At 43.0% G+C, this 17,774-nt stretch overlaps 1 protein-coding gene across 1 annotated transcript; it reads left to right on the top strand.

Moving 5' to 3' along the window:
* Positions 1-6,266: 6,266 nt before the first annotated feature.
* LOC126235337 (mucin-5AC-like) lies at positions 6,267-14,678 on the top strand. Its single transcript, XM_049944059.1, has 2 exons — positions 6,267-6,336; positions 11,466-14,678. Exons 1-2 carry the CDS (start codon positions 6,301-6,303, stop codon positions 14,676-14,678), a joined length of 3,249 nt encoding a protein of 1,082 aa, XP_049800016.1. The 5' UTR covers positions 6,267-6,300.
* Positions 14,679-17,774: the final 3,096 nt, after the last annotated feature.

The raw sequence follows: 17,774 nt of genomic DNA, 5'->3' as shown, positions 1-17,774 counted from the left end.
GTAGATACCTTAGGGGTTGCGAAGCAACTCAAATCGCTTGATACGGGCAAGCCTTCAGGTCCAGATTGTATACCGATTAGGTTCCTTTCAGATTACGCTGATACAATAGCTCCCTACTTAGCAATCATATACAACCACTCGCTCACCGATAGATCTGTACCTACAGATTGGAAAATTTGCGCAGGTCTCACCAGTGTTTAAGAAGGGTATTAAGAGTAATCCATCGAACTGTATACCTATATCATTGACGTCGGTATGCAGTAGGGGTTTGGAGCATATACTGTATTCAAACATTATGAATCACCTCGAAGGGAACGATCTATTGATACGTAATCAACATGGTTTCAGAAAACATGGTTCTTGTGCAACGCAGCTAGCTCTTTATTCGCACGAAGTAATGGCCGCTATCGACAGGGGATCTCAAGTTGATTCCGTATTTCTAGATTTCCGGAAAGCTTTTGACATCGTTCCTCACAAGCGACTTCTAATCAAGCTGCGGGCCTATGGGGTATCGTCTCAGTTGTGCGACTGGATTCGTGATTTCCTGTCAGGAAGGTCGCAGTTCGTAGAAATAGACGGCAAATCATCGAGTAAAACTGAAGTGATATCTGGTGTTCCCCAGGGAAGCGTCCTGGGACCTCTGCTGTTCCTGATCTATATAAGTGACCTGGGTGACAATGGGTGACAATCTGAGCAGTTCTCTTTGGTTGTTCGCAGATGATGTCGTAATTTACCGTCTAGTAAGGTCATCCGAAGACCAGTATCAGTTGCAAAGCGATTTAGAGAAGATTGCTGTATGGTGTGGCAGCTGGCAGTTGACGCTAAATAATGAAAAGTGTGAGGTGATCCACATGAGTTCCAAACGAAATCCGTTGGAATTCGATTACTCGATAAATAGTAAAATTCTCAAAGCTGTCAATTGAACTAAGTAGCTGGGTGTTAAAATTACGAACAACTTCAGTTGGAAAGACCACATAGATAATAATGTGGGGAAGGCGAGCCAAAGGTTGCGTTTCATTGGCAGGACACTTAGAAGATGCAACAAGTCCACTAAAGAGACAGCTTACACTACACTCGTTCGTCCTCTTAGAATATTGCAGCGCGGTGTGGGATCCTTATCAGGTGAGATTGACGGAGGACATCGAAATGGTGCAAAAAAGGGCAGATCGTTTTGTATTATCACGTAATAGGGGAGAGAGTGTGGCTGATATGATACGCGAGTTGGGATGGAAGTCATTAAAGCAAAGATGTTTTTCGTCGCGGCGAGATCTATTTACCAAATTTCAGTCACCAACTTTCTCTTCCGAATGCGAAAATATTTTGTTGAGTCCAATCTACATAGGTAGGAATGATCATCAAAATAAAATAAGATAAATCAGATCTCGAACAGAAAGGTTTAGGTGTTCGTTTTTACCGCGCGCTGTTCGGGGTGGAATGGTAGAGAGATAGTATGATTGTGGTTCGATGAACCCTCTGCCAAGCACTTAAATGTGAATTGCAGAGTAATCATGTAGATGTAGATGTAGATGTACAACAGTCAGGTTGAAAGATCTAAAGACGGCTTTGAAATAAACCAAACTCGAAGATAATCAATTCGACACAGAATAATTAGCTGAATAAGTAAAAGATCACAATTTCTCTAATTAAATATGTAACCTTTATTTATAATCAGTGGTTAGGGGTTGTGCGGGACTAAAATCTTAACGGTTTTTTGATACATTTATTAGACAAGTCCAACAAATATGAAAGCATGCGCAGGGTGAAGTGATGAATCCAACACTGACAGTACAAGAAAGCAAAACATAATATCTAACACAATAGAGGACACGGTAAAATCGTCTTCTTATTAGAATATATTCAGCTTTAGAATAAGGAGACACAAAACAATTTGCTATAATAATACCTAAATTAAAAAAGGATGATAAAAAATACACACAATGATCGAAACTTTTCCCAGACAGAATATCCCAAAATATACCGGACCAAATGCTCACACCCTAAACGAATTGTACATGATCAGTTAACAAGAAACAGAATATAAATAACAGAGTACACCAACACATGATACCCACTGCTGATTACAGCCCATAACAAGTGAAAATAGAAAATCGCCCAACGTCAGCAGTAAAGATGGATCAAAAATTCACTGAACACAATAAGCAAGAAATTACAGATTCTAAAGGTTTAACACACCTGGGACCTATAGTGAGCTGGCCCTAATTGCCAAGTGACTTCCTGCACAGTCCATACTGAGAAATGCAGACACAGCTGTCTGCACAATACTGAAGGGTACTGTCACAATCTTCGTTAACTGTTGTAGATGAACATTCACCACAGCTAATAACAACTTTTACCCTGGCAGTTCTACGTTCCTTGGATCCACGAAAATCAACCACCATCCACTCGTCCAGCCAGGAATCTATGACTCTTGTTGACAGCAAATCAGCAGAATCTACAAGAGTGTCTCTACTGCTTTGTCGCACGAGCTTTCAACTTCATTTCGTCCAGCCAGCTACACTGTTAGGAAGTTGCTAGTTGTGTTACCTTCTTGCTGACCGTTTCCATACTGCCACACCTACCTCGGCTGTATAACGTATCGATGCCACCCTACGGGCGTGGAACTGAAAATTTCAGTCTAACGCTGATAGAGTTTAACTGGGATCTGACGGACCCAATGGTGCATGCCTGCTGGGCCATGGCTCCATCAGCTCTGGACTACAAGTGTCCTCTGCCGCCGCAACATAGGACGACCGCAGGCAGACACACAGCCCACTTCCTCTTGGCGTCTCTGCACTACGACACCATCGTTTGTGCTTTGTTCAGAGAGCCCACTCTGTGTTGACATTGTGATAGCTGCACGCTGTTTCTTGCTGTATTATTTGTGAAAAAGGTTTTGTACATAATGAACATATTGTTTTCGAGTCCTACTAATACAGCTACACTTAAAACTAGATTTTTTTGACAGTAAAGTGAATACACTACTGGCCATTAAAATTGCTACACCACGAAGATGACGTGTTACAGACGCGAAATTTAACAGACAGGAAGAAGATGCTGTGATATGCGGCTGATTAGCTTTTCAGAGCATTCACACAAGGTTGGCACCGGTGGCGACACCTACAACGTGATGACATGAGGAAAGTTTCCAACCCATTTCTCATACACAAACAGCAGTTGACCGGCGTTGCCTGGTGAAACGTGGTTGTGATGCCTCGTGTAAGGAGGAGAAATGCTACCATCACGTTTCCGACTTTGATAAACGTCGGATTGTAGCCTATCACGATTCCGGTATATCGTATCGCGACATTGTTGCTCATGTTGGTCGTGATCCAATGACTGTTAGCAGAATATGGAATCGGTGGGTTCAGAGGGGTAATACGGAACGCCGTGCTGGATCCCAACGGCCTCGTATCACTAGCAGTCGAGATGACAGGCATCTTATCCGCATGGCTGTAACGGATCGTGCAGCCACGTCTCGATCCCTGGGTCAACAGATGGGGACGTTTCCAAGACAACAACCATCTGCACGAACAGTTCGACGATGTTTGCAGCAGCATGGACTATCAGCTCGGAGACCATGGCTGCGGTTACCCTTGACGCTACATCAGAGACAGAAGCGCCTGCGATGGTGTACTCAACGACGAACCTGGGTGCACGAATGGCAAAACATCATTTTTTCGGATAACTCCAGGCTCTGTTTACAGCATCATCATGGTCACATCAGTGTTTGGCGACATCGCGGTGAACGCACATTGGAAACGTGTATTCGTCATCGCCATACTGGCGTATCACCCGGCGTGATGGTATGGGATGCCATTGGTTACACGTCTCGGTCACCTCTTGTTCGCATTGACGGCACTTTCAACAGTGGACGTTACATTTCAGATGTGTTACGACCCGTGGCTCTACCCTTCATGCGATCCCTGCGAAACAGAACTTGTTAGACAGCTGCCCAGGCCGGCACATTCTCCAGATCTCTCACCAATTGGAAACGTCTGGTCAATGGTGGCCGAGCAACTGGCTCGTCACAATACTCCAACTGAACTGTGGTATCGTGTTGAAGCTGCATGGACAGCTGTACCTGTACACGGAATCCAAGCTCTGTTTGACTCATTGCCCAGGCGTATCAAGGCCGTTATTACGACCAGAGGTGGTTGTTCTGGGTACTGATTTCTCAGGATCTATGCACCCAAATTGCGTGAAAATGTAATCAAATGTCAGTCCTAGTATATTTGTCCAATGAATACCCGTTTATCATCTGCATTTCTTCTTGGTGTAGCAATCTTAATGGCCAGTAGTGTTTTTTTTTTTTAGGAGTAGAAGTTGTTCAGAAGAAATAATTTTAAATTAACTTTAACTTGCTTTTCTACCCATCAGATATTTAATGTTGTTGAACAAAAATTTTTTTGTTGGTGCTTATTGAACACCTTTCTGAACCAGTTACAGCTTTAATAACGGATGGTACAGGATATCTTTCTTCTAGTAATGGAAGTATGCACATCACCTGTATTCTGAAATGCTGATGGATTTTTTTATCGGATTTAGGTACTGTGACGGTGCAGTTAAGGAACCTAACCCCTTGACGAGATACATACAAGATGACTGTGAGTGAAGACCACACATATTCGATCTTCTCTCTTTTGTGCAATCAGCACTTCATTTTACTAGCAACCATACGAAGAGCAAATATATCTGAACTTCAGTTCAGTAATTCGTCTCCTTCGTTTCAAGTTTTCACCTATAAACGGACATAAAAATTTTGAGCATTCTGCAATGTTTTTGACTCCTATTCATGTGCTACAGCAGTTGTTGGTATGGCTCTGTTTGTTGTATAGAAGTGAGTAAAGCGAGTTTTCTAAAAAATTAGAAAAATCTGTTTTCAGAAAACCTCTTAATAACTTTTCTGAATAAAATAATAAATAGTTTGTTCTCTGTTCCTTCCTTTTCAAAGGGGTTTATTATAACACTAGAGCCTTCTGCAAAAAGTACCAATTCCGCTTGGGAAATTTAAAGGAGGAAACTGAAAGCAAAATATTTTTGGATGGGTTGAAAGACAGGCTCTCCACAACGCAGAGGGCTTTTTTTTATAGCGTATTTCAGTGGAGTTTTCTGAACACTTTTGTAACTCTCACTAAGAATTCCGATAAGTGGTAAATACTTAAGGATATCTGTTCTTTGAAAGTCTTTTTGTTTTTTTTTCTCTCTCTCTCTCTCCCTCTCTCTCGCTCTCTGCTCCTTGAATTTGATGAACAATATCGGGAACTTATAGAACTGGACTTTGTAATCCACCTCCTTCGTGGTTGTATGACACTCTCTTATGTTATGGCCGATGTATCTCAGTCTGGGCTCTGGCTTCATTGGCTCCATCATAATGGGGTTAACCATGTTTGTGACCATGCAAACTTAAACCGCTCCTTATAGATACACATAAGTACTAGATGATTGGTTCCTCTGACCTATAGTCTGTCTTGTTGTAAAACGATATTGGGCCTTAATTACATTAACTGTTAGTAGCGAGCTTTGCACTAAGAACTGATCATCTTCACATTTCCCCTTGTACAAAAACAGTTATATTATTATGTCCTCGTGTAGAGATTTAGCTATATTATTTATCGTTTTTTATTTGGTATAAATATTTGGTGGCAAAGTAACTTGAGTGAGATGCATGAGATGTAGTTGGTAACATAAGAGAGAGGTACTGGCAAAAATAAAACTATGATGACAGGCCGTAGGTCGTGCGTACGTACTTCATTAGGTAGGAGCATTGTCCATGGAAAGTTTCCGGTTTCGAATCTCTGGACTACCACAGTTTTAAACTCACTGGAAGTTTCTATGTCCGACACAGTTTGGTTCTCGGAAATAATCGGCCCGATGACAATAACGAGAGTAGCTAATAGAGGTGTTAAACCATTCTAAGAGTCTCCACTTCTCTTCTGAATACTTCAAAATCTCCAACGCGCAGATATAAAGTAAGGAAGTTTTGTAGACACAGTAAATCTCGTGAAAAGTCTTTTTCAAGTGGATGTTAGTATTTACATCCGTTTCTCCTCCGGATAATGAGTTGACATAATGACTGTTACATCGAAACACCAATGCGTCATACACTTGCTCACCTCGCTCAGCCACATTCTCAGGAAGTGCCCTGACAAATTTATTTGGTGCCGTAAAGCACGGATCAAGCCCTCGGTACATGTTTACTGTGGAGCGCGTGCGCCAGATAAGGAGCGAGGACTTTATAATGAGAGGAATACGGAGTACCGGCATCAGTGTCCCGCTACGCCTGACAAGACGACCTGCGAGATGGGCACGTACGTGGCACTCGCGTTCCTTCTTTTGGTGAGTACCGTGATTCTGTAGTAATTGAATTTTATTACTAATTTCTGATATTCCTGAGTGTATATAAACTATAATGATCAATATACACTCAGTTGTGTTGAATCATCTTCGTATTCGCTTTTCTTCGTGCCTACAAAATTCCGTTCACAAGAAACAGAACTCACTTACTCATACGGATTTTCTTATTTTTGTTTTTGTAAGTAGTACTGAGGAGGTAAACGAAACGGATACATTTCTCATTTCTTACTTATTTTCACCCCATTGTAATCTCGGTTTTCGGTTGAACCTTTGACTGCCCCACCAGTGAATTAAATTCATCTCCACATCCAATTCAACCACTTCAAGTCGTCATCTGATACTGAAGATATTTTTTTGTGCCGTTCCTCATATCTTAATTTATTTTATTCCCGTCGTTAAAATAATGTGGAGTCTTGTGTTAGCTCGGTTATACAAGGATTATCTCCACGCATCACTCTAATGTATTATCGAATATATCTATAGTCTCATGTCCTTCGCTGATGAATTATTTACGAGGTACTGAGCAAGAATGCCCTTCAAGTCTTATTATTTTGCGGTAAGCGCAGTAAGAAATCAGGAAAATTTTCATAAAAAATTTTCGTTTCTAATGATAGTTTTATACTGAGGATGGTTTACGCTAGTAAGTTCTTCTGTTCTGTAGCGTAACCTCGAGTCCTGTTTCACTAACAGAATCTGTTTTTATGTTTTTTTTTACTCTTTTTATGCGGCCACACACTACACGCACTTGGCTTTACTAATCTGCTTTATTAATCGTTCCTCAAAAGAATAACATCGTTTCTTATGTTTCCACGACCAGGTTACCCTTGCACTTTTCCTTAATGAAAATGTTGGTATTGTAATTTTTTCAGTAGATATTATTCATGAAGATATCATATGAATATAATATGAAGGCACATGTAAAGAAATTTATTGCTACAGCTGTTTCATTCAATGTGTTACCGCAGTTATCACATAAGAGACTCACTGCAATGGTTCAAATGGCTCTGAGCACTATGGGACTCAACCTCTGAGGTCATAAGTCCCCTAGAACTTAGAACTACTTAAACCTAACTAACCTAAGGACATCACACACATCCATGCCTGAGGCAGGATTCGAACCTGCGACCGTAGCGGTCACGCGGTTCAGACTGTAGCGCCTAGAACCGCATGGCCACCCCGTCCGGCCAGACTCACTGCAATAATGACTTACTTGTTTACGAGAGCTGCTATATGTCAGTGCAAGTAGTTACAGACAGGCACTTCACACTAATTCGCAAAGTGTAATCATGATTCAAAAAACTATTTAGTTACATTCCTAAAGCTTACATTCTCAATACAAATGGTTACGTTTCAAACATATAGAATTCTTTCTTAGGTTTGGTAGGTAAGGGATTTCATTTTTCTCCCTATTTCCTTTTAAAGCGTGAGCACATTCCAGACGTTTTGAGTTTGCGTGTCTGACTGTGTGTGTGTATGTGTGTGTGTGTGTGTGTGTGTGTGTGTGTGTATGAGAGAGAGAGAGAGAGAGAGAGAGAGAGAGAGAGAGAGACAGAGAAGATTAAGTATCAAGTGAGGACCCTAGGAATATACTACAACTCCCTATGTATCGATCCCACAAAGGTCTCCAAAAAAGCGTAAATGTCCTACTGTACTATTAGCCTTGATAAGCTGAGGGGTGGATTCAGCCGCCCGTAGGAAAGGACGTTCTTCATAGGTGCACACAGGCTCCTTTCTTTGCAGATTTGTGAGCGATGTGTCGAATGCGTATTTGTGAAGTATACGTTAGTGTAATTGATGCATGTATAGTGTAGTGTTAGATTTGCATTGTATTATGATGACGAGAAAAAGAAGAGAGTAAAGTCCGATATTGGCACATAACACCAAGCATAACGTCCTCTGCGTTTGACGGACGGCTCACCACCAACAGTTTGATATGCTCACGTTTCATGAGACACTGCGGAGAGGTTTCGAATTTAGTCCAATCCATTGTCGCAAAGACTGGCGATCAGACGGATGATTTGTTCCCCCACCTCCTGTCCCCTTGTCGCCCAAACGCTGACAGTGAATACAGGGACTGGACACTAATGTAGAAACTATGCGAGAAATTCACGCTTGGATATAAATGCAGATGCTAGACAAGCCTGCAGGTTGCGCTGACCACGAATGGCAATTGCGCAATGTCGTGAATAAGCTGTAAGAGTCAGTAGTGGTCAGAAAAATGTTCTGTGTAGTTGTGAGTGCATTATGTCAGAGCTAAGTGACTTGGAAAATTTTTGGCGCTCGTATGGTGGATGCTTCACTAACCAAGGCAGCCGAATTTTTTTGTGTTTCAAGAAGCATTGTGTCAAAGAGGTATAACAAATACAGGGAAAGCGGAAAGATATCATCCACTAAGTCATGACGCGGACGAGTATGTGTGCTGATACAGTAGATCGTGACGCACAGGCACTGAAGAGGATCGTGACGAGACGTAAGACGACGATAGCTACAAAAATCACTATAGAATTGAATGTCGCACTCGCGAGCCCTGTCAGCACCAAAACAACACCAAGGGGGTTCCATAAACTGGAAAGTTAAGGGCGAACTGGGATTCTAGAACGATTCGTCGGAGCTGCCGAAGTCATATAATGTGGAAGATATCTGGTCGGATGAGTCCAAATTCTGACCGAGTTTAAGTCCCAAGAACTAAACATGCAGGGGTTTCGGTGTGGACAGCAATACTGTGGTATTCCATAGGCCCGGTGTGTACTCTAAAAGATGGCATTAATGCCAAGGACTAGTTGGCTATTTTGTCGGATCAGTCATTCCCGTAGTGATGCTGTGTTTCAAGACTGGAGGCGCCTTTTTACACGGCGGGTGCGTATCGTCCAGGATTGGTTTTGTGAGCTCGAACTTGGATTGTCACGTCTCCCCTGATACCACAGTCAATAGATCTCCTTATTATTAAGACTTTGTGGTTCTGTTTTTGAGAAAAGGGTGCACATTGCTACCCACCTCCATCATCGTTACATTAACTTGCCACTATTTTGCAGGAAGAATGGTTAAAGATTAGGTTTAAAATCACACAGCTTTCATCCATTCCGAGACTACTGGAAGCTGTTTTGAACGCCAACAGTTTTCGAACGCCCTATTAATCTTGGTAATGTGTTCCCACATTTTTGTTCACATCGCATGTTTCATCCAGAACCAGAATTACTTACGTCTCAATAGAGTGCCACAGCAGAGTTGCGCCTTAGCGACCTCGGGTATGGAGGCGGGTAGGACTACCAAGACAACCTTAGACTAGTTACAGAGCGCACAAAGGTATGTAAACATTCTTCCCGCGCTCCATACCGGGTTGACACACACAGTGGTTTCGGTTACTACAAGCCACACCACAAGTTTGGAAACAGGACCAAATTTCTAGTAGTTTACTGTCGAGTTGAGATTTTCACCAATGTTTTATTCGTATCTCACAGAAACTAGCAGTACGGCAATAAACAGACTTTTAAAACACGCCGATAACGGCAATCAAGTAATTCATAGCAATACAACAGTTTAAGAAAATTTAAAGAAAGACAACGAAGCTAGCAGTACGGTAATAAACTACCTTTTAAAACACGCCGCTAACGGCAATCAAAGTAATTTATGGCAATACAACAATATAAAAAATTTAAAGAACATTAGTAAACAGGCTACTAAAGTAAATACAGAACTTTATTAATAAAGTACGGTGAGGTAGTGAAGCTGCCAATATCACCATTTAAAAAATTAAACAGGTCTCAGCACACACACGATTAATGGCAATAAAAGGAATTTACAAGCTCGGAGGAATTAAAAAAAAATTAAGCAAAAGTGTCCTGGAGTATCATTAGAACATAACAGATATGACGGACCCGTGTAAGGCGGCCACAAATCACACTCAGGAATGCTCAGGCTAGACAGAATACTGACCACTCTCAGACTGGTCACTGCACCGACTTTTAGCCAGCGAAAACTTGTTATAAGATGGCTTAACTTGCTGACAGAATTAGAGCTAACCTCGTGCAAGGCAACATTACACCACACAGTCCTGAATGAGCGACGACATGATCAACCAACAAGAAGCATGAATTTACTCATAACCCACGACAGAATAGCGAAACAATTAGACTGCCAAAACTACACCTCCCATCGGACAGTAACGAGAGGAGGAGGAAAGATCACTGTCTTGAATTCGCCGGTGCCAGGGACAGGAAACCCGGTCGTCGGAGGCTACAAGGCGGAAGAGACGCTGGTTACACAAAATTATTACTTAATGATTAAACCTTCCACGAACTTAATTTGCAATTATGCTTGAACAGGCAGTACACGACCTCCGATGGCAAGGATCCACACATCCGACCGCGCACGCGTCGCCAGCGTACCCAACACGCCACGGTCACGTGACAAGACGCTCTGTCACCGGAGTTCACGTCTTCTCTGCAACGTTGACGGGTAGTGACCGCTCCTTCATGTTAGGTGTCTCCTTTTTAAGCTCCAGTGTTGAAACGGACTTAAAGAAGCTTGTTAACGTCCCACCAAGGCGAAATGAACACCTACTCGTGGGGCGGTTCTGTATACAACCAACACGCGGAGAGCTCTTCCGTCAACTCGACCCGCTCACTACACACAACCGACATACATCTCGTGGCGACTCGGTACAATCGACCACGCCTGCTTCGCACTGGAGAGCCACACTGCTCTCCCGCGTCCACCACACTCTCTGCCCGCAACCCCCTAATTCCGCGCCACCACACGAGGTTACAACCGGTCAAAGATCTCACTTCTTCCATAGCAATTTCTCGGAAGCAAAAACGCAGATATCGATAGCAGAGGGAAAAGACAACCAAGCAGCCACTTAATGACAGACAACATATCAAAGAAACATGTCAGGGGAAGAAAAGGAAAACCAATGCAATCTAAACACAAGGTGCAGCACGAGTCGATACACGACTCACGGGTTTTTCAAGGAAAGAAACAGTATAATGTAACAGAACGCTAGGTACCCTCTGCATGCACTTCACCGTGGTTTGCATACCAAGTATGCATATGCAAATAAGCTGACGCTGCAGCCTTGTAACTAATGTTTGCTTTTCGTCTGGTGTTCTCAGACGACGGCGCTGCTAAGCCGTAACGGCGCACTGTCGCAGTCGCCCTCCCTGACGGAGTTCGCCGCCTTCTGCAACGAGATCGGCAACTCAGGCGGTGCTCCCAACCCCTTCCTAGAGGTGCTTTGCCGCCAGGTGGCCGAGAGGACAGCCACGCAGCCGCCTCCCACCGCCACCACACCCTGGAATGGGGCGGAGGCACTCAACGCGTCGGGAGAAGCACCTGCCATCAACACTGACCTGGCAACGCCTCTGATTACACAACAAGATGAGCAACAGGCAGTAAAACAAGCAAACGACGGTGGCGTAATTCCTCAAGAAACAAATCACACTTCGGAGTTCCAGTCACTTAGGAATGAAACTCTCAACGTGTCCAATGCGCTCCCTGGTGGAGAGCAATCAGTAATCGCTCTTAACAACACATTTCCACAAGAGCAAGTAGATCTTGAAGTAAGCGGTGGTTCAGATTTTAGCTGGAATGTAGGTGTACCGACAGCGACGACAGGCGAGAAAAACAATGGATCTCTTGTAGAACCCCAGAACAAACTCCTTCATATAAAACCGCATAACACAACTAGCAATAGATCTGTTGTAGAGCCACAGAACAAACTGCTTCATATAGAGCCACATAACGTGACTACCTTCTATGTGGGTGTAGGAGAGCAGAGTGAACTCGTTGGCGATGGTGGCCATAATGGACGTAACAGTACTCGATCTCTCCAGGCACCAGTCACAAATTTGAAGACAGTGAAACGAGGAGATCAAATGCCAGTGCCAGGAAATAAAAGTAGTGATTCACCTGCAGTTCGAGAAAGTCCTACAAACCAGACCTTTAATAATGCAGAAACCCATGACCAGTTTCCACAAGTCGAGCGACAGCAATCGCTAGATGAGGGAGGACTATTTATTCAGCAATCTGGCATCCAGAATTCTAGTGAAACGCCGAGCATGCATCAGTCACCTGATACTACCCATGTACTGGAGAAAGAACAGAAGGACGTACCAGACGACAGAAGTAATGGTACAGAAGAGTCGATAAGTGAAGCGCAACTGCATGTGGAACAGCTATCAACTAGTGTAACATCAGAAACCGAAGCGCCTATTACTACAGAAGTAGCGACAGATGGCTTATACATATCTTCTTCAGGAAGTAACATAAATAGAGTGGAAACTGAAGGTGCAGGACATGGAAGCAATGCTAGTGTGTCTTCTGCACAGTCTGAAATCCAAGTAGGACAGGTTAGTAACTCCACATTCATAGCATCAGACGTGGGACCGGAAACTGGAATAATTAAGGAAGCGCAAAGTAGCATCGACGCTTTCTCTGAGGTTCAGAATCTGAATTCGCAAAATATACCAACTCAAGAATTTGGCACAACGCAATCTACGAATGGGGATTCAGCTACTGAAAATGAACAGTCGTTAGTCTCAGAGCAAGTAACAAGCGGAGGACAATCATCAATTCATCAGACTGCAGAAGGTGTTCTACAAGATTCACCAGCTAAGGATACGCAGCCAGATCAGGGAGAAGGAATATTTACATCAAAAACAGAGCCTACAGTGGATCTAGTAGAAGCGACAACTGAATCGACCGTCTTCAGCACAGAAAGTACAGTTGCCCTCACACAAAACCCAGCACATATTAATGGTGAGGAGTCAAAAGTGCAGCCACCAGTTATACTGGAAGAAAATTTGGGAAATTCTAATTCAACTGCAGAGCAGCCTACTAGTGGAGGAATGAGTTCAACAATAGCATCAAATAACTCGTCATCAGGGCAGGATCCCTTGAGAAACAACCAAAACGAAGCAAATGGTGGCCAAAAGACGTCAGTTACAGAAACAGAGGGAAATTCTGATAACAGATCAGAAAATCAGACTGTGGACTTCTCATCACAAACATTACCAAGTAATTCTGAAGTATCAGATTCTACAGGCTCGAAAGGTACCAAATTACCAGAAGGAGTCAGCAGCTCCAACCAGAGTGCTAAGTCTACCCCACAGCTTGGGTTGTCAGGTGGATCCACTAGCCAGTTCCCAGATGGGGTGTCCTCTTCCGAAGGAAATTCAGTTGCTTCTGCATCACTACCGCCTAATCCTGCTGGATCCTTCAGCCAATTCCCAGTTGGAGTGTCACCTTCTGAAGGAAATTCCCTTGCTTCCAGATCACTTCCATCTAACTCTGCTGGACCCACCAGTCAGGCCCCAGTTGGAGAGCCATCTTCTGAAGGAAATTCAGTTGTTTCTGCTTCACTACCACTCAATCCTGCAGGACCCACCAGCCAGTCCCCAGTTGAGTTGTCATCTTCTGAAGGGAATTCAATTGCTTCGGCGTCATTTCCATCTAAACCTGCTGGATCCACCAGTCAGCCCACGCTTGGAGTGTCGTCTTCTGATGGGAATGCAGTCGGTTATACATCACTTCTGCCTAATCCTGGATCAACAAGCCAGCCCCCCACCGGACTGTCATCTTCGGAGGGGAATTCAGTTGCTTCCACATCGCTCCCAACTACCCCTGAAGGGGACTTTGTGGGAGATTCTATCCTCGTCATGAAAGAGATGTCGACCAAGTTTCTGGAAGGTTTGGCAGAAGTCCACTGCCGCCAGGTGGTGAACGACTTCTGGAAGAACGTAACCGAAGTCTTCAGAAGAGTGTCCGCTTCTCATAAGCCGACAGTGTGGGATATGACGTCGAGCGTGAGGGAGGTCCTGGAATCGTACCGCAGAGAGAGCCCCTACTGGGAGACGATCGCCGCCAAGCTGGAGGAGGCGACCTCGGATCGCCAGTGGCGGCAGCTGCTGGGCTCTTTGGCGGGGCAGCTGCGCGGCGACGTCGCGTCGCAGCTGCGGCTGGTGCTGGCGTCGCGGCAGCTGCGCGCGGCGGTGCGCGCCGCGCTCACCAGCCCGGAGTGCCGCGCGGCGGGCGCGCAGCCATCGGCCGACAGCTGCGACCAGTTCGTGCTGTGCTACCGCACCGGATGGCAGTGGCGCGCGCTCAAGCTAAGCTGTCCCCGGGGCAGCGCCTTCAGTCGCAGCGAGCGCCGCTGCGTGTGGCGGCCTCTCGCCGACTGCAGGCCCGACCCGCTCATTCGTCACTGGTTCGACGACGACGGCGACTCCGACTCCGACTCCGACTCCGATACCGACTCCGATTCCGATTCCGGTAGCTCTGAGGACAGAAGATGGTCGCTGTTCCGAATGTTTGACTTCCGCCACTGATCACACTGAAGATCACTGGAATCTCTAAACGCCGCTTATTTATATTCTACACTTTCATTTAATTAGCAACGCCATTTTGTACATATTTTCTAAATAAAAACTTGTAATTCGATACTCTTTGATTAACTTCTAGTAAATAAACCTACAACAGTAGTTGGCAATCACAAATACTTTTTACTTTAACCGACCGTATCGGCTGCACTGCAGATCTCGTTGAACTTTCTCTTGTAGATTGAAGTAATTCATTATTGGGAAATGGGGCACTGTCTCACGAGAATAAAAACATGTTTCAAGTAGTCTTTAATCTGTTTATTATGTGTGCAATTGACCAGTCTCAACAATTAGTGATTTTAAAGTGTGTATTTTAAGCTTCACGCTTCATTTCACGTATTATTAAGTCACTGGTACATGTGGATAGGTATGCATCGGATTTCTGTGCGTGTGTGATTTACGCACAGACCATGTCCTTATTCTCAAAAGACAATGAGACAGTGAACCAAAACAAAAATAATATTTAAAACTGTATTATGTTTTCTGATCATAGGCATATAACTTTACGTGCACAAGTCTTCTGCAGCAGCTGATATACATCAGTTATTAATGTCCCAGAATGAGATTTTCACTGTGCAGCAGAGTGTGCGCTGATATGAAACTTCCTGGCAGGTTAAAACTGTGTGCCGGACCGAGACTTGAACTCGGGACCTTTGCCTTTCGCGGGCAAGTGCTCTACCAACTGAGCTACCCAAGCACGACTCACTTCCCGTCCTCACAGCTTTACTTCTGCACTTGCCCGCGAAAGGCAAAGGTCCCGAGTTCGAGTCTCGGTCCGGCACACAGTTTTAACCTGCCAGGAAGTTTCATCAGTTATTAATGTTTCTTTCCTTCTTAAGATTACTGCAATTTAGGATTGTTTTCCACCTAACGCTTTTCGCTTTTTCTTACAAAGCGTCTTCATTAGTTGTTCCAGAAATATGGTATATATATGTTTACACCTTTGGTACTTATATGGTAAAAACATATTTTCTTTATAAATTTGGCGTACAACTTACACAAGGGGTTTTTGCCATTTTACATTTTCTGAAGTCCACTGCTCTTCGTTTGTTGTCAGTGGAGACTGAAGACGGAAAAAACCTTGGTTACACGTTCACATTTAGTATTTTGGGGCTTTTATAAACTTACTTCATCTTAGGCTGGTTTTATCGTTCTGCCCCACAATTTTTGTAAATCTGATGCTATAAATATTTTAATCACTCAGGTTCCATTTTTTAAAATTACTTTCGAGCGATAAGCAAATTTTCTGAAACTTAAAATATTCTGAACAACGTTTAACATCAAAACTTTTAACACAAATATTGTTTAACACAAAGCAATACTTCGTATCTTTTTCTCTAATAACACAATACAGAAAACGTTGAGCACTGAAGATTTCGATTCTCGGACAAAAAAAAAAAAAAAAAAAAAAAAACCATACGTTCTGTCTCGTACCGCAACTTCCCGAGGTTTATTTGCTTTCTTGCCCCTTACACTGCACAATATAAACAATCCTTGTTACAGATGCTTCGTTACAGTTTGATTTTGGACATCGTACTACCAACGTCGAAATGCTAGGCTTTCTAAACTCGACAATCGGTGTGCCGAAGTCGATAGACTCTGTGCCGAAATAAATAAATTTTATGTAATTTTTTTTTGTTTTCTTTCCTTATAAGCATAGATTCTTTGAGTTCAATTGCAGACAGGTCTAGAGAGAAGCAAACCACCATTCCACTTAACACAATCATTTATTACGTCATGATCGCTTAATTCATATAATGCTCAGATTATCGATTTCGGCAGTTGACTGCCATCTTCAGACGTCGTTAATCCACTTACACGTTCGTCGTGATGCGTAACAATTCGATTTACGCACTTTGAACACGTGAAGTCATATAAAACATTTCTATGAGTTATAGATAAGATCGTCACGTAGCAAAAGATACCATTTCGCTTAATATCATGATGGAACTGCTTAACGCAGTTGATAAAAAACGGAGATTGGAAGTGGATATCTGTGAAGAGTTGTCATTATAAGTTGTACATCGTCGGTGATAAAAAGGAGAGATTAAATTATGGAAACATTCGGGAGGAATTTGTTCGAGTTGGGGAGAAAATATTGTAGAAGAGGTTGAGACTGCGTTGTTTGTTTGATTCGAGGAGGGTAGCTCACATTATGCTCCCATATCAAGACCGCTATGAATTTGGAAAACAAATGCATATTCCTTTTTCTACAAATCCAGGATGCAGAGAATGTTTGAGAAAAGGAACGACACAGTGTTAAAATGTTGATAATGCAAGTAACCAATTTTTACCAACTAAGAATGCAGACTGGTTGCGGTTTACGTTGCCTTCAATCCGTGAGCAAGTATAAGCTGTCTTCAACGCCTACGAGAATTCATTTATCGCTGGTTACCCTGTAACACATTATACATTATCTTTCACAGGGCAGTTGTGTTCAGAGCACAAAATTTCCAAATAAAGAGTTATAGTATTGGTAAGATGTAGCTCGGATGGAACTGACAACTTGAAATTGTTTGCCATAAGGAAAACAAACTGCCATGTTTTAAAAACGTAAGAACGTTACCAGTGGAATATATGTGGCAAACAAAAAAGCGTGTATGTTGGCCGCTAAATTCACGGACTGCGCTCTCAGTTCGTATACACAATAACAGTTTTCTCCCCAAAAAGGATAGTATACTTTCAATCTACAGTATTCGCGTACATACAAGAATAAATTTTAGTAAGATATCTACTGTACTATAACAAAACTCGACTAAATCTAAAATGCAGTTTTTGCGTTCACAGTTTAACACAAAAATTTTTTCAAAGGAAATAGTATTTCGGACACGTCGTTTGCGTACTAACCTTTTTTCGCTGCACTGTTTCATGGAGGTGCTAATTTTCAACTTCATGAATATCTCTCCTAACCTTACAAACTCTTAGTTAAAAAGAGAGCGAACTATCTTCAAGGTGAGACAACAAATGCTTTGGATTTAGTTAAATCAGTAATGTCATGAACTCAAATGTCAGCAAGAACAAAATACTTTCACGAGAGACATTCGC

The sequence above is a fragment of the Schistocerca nitens genome, chromosome 2 (genome assembly GCF_023898315.1).
Source record: "Schistocerca nitens isolate TAMUIC-IGC-003100 chromosome 2, iqSchNite1.1, whole genome shotgun sequence".
Classification (NCBI taxonomy): domain Eukaryota; kingdom Metazoa; phylum Arthropoda; class Insecta; order Orthoptera; family Acrididae; genus Schistocerca; species Schistocerca nitens.
The sequence above is the reverse complement of the archived record's forward strand: the minus strand, read 5'-3'. Positions and strand labels throughout refer to the sequence as shown.

Excerpts from the sequence above, each read along its gene's own strand:
- LOC126235337 (XM_049944059.1), top strand. The coding sequence starts at position 6,301 with ATGGGCACGTACGTGGCACTCGCGTTCCTTCTTTTG. Across the intron at positions 6,337-11,465 it reads CACTCGCGTTCCTTCTTTTG|ACGACGGCGCTGCTAAGCCG; the intron begins GTGAGTACCGTG and ends TGGTGTTCTCAG.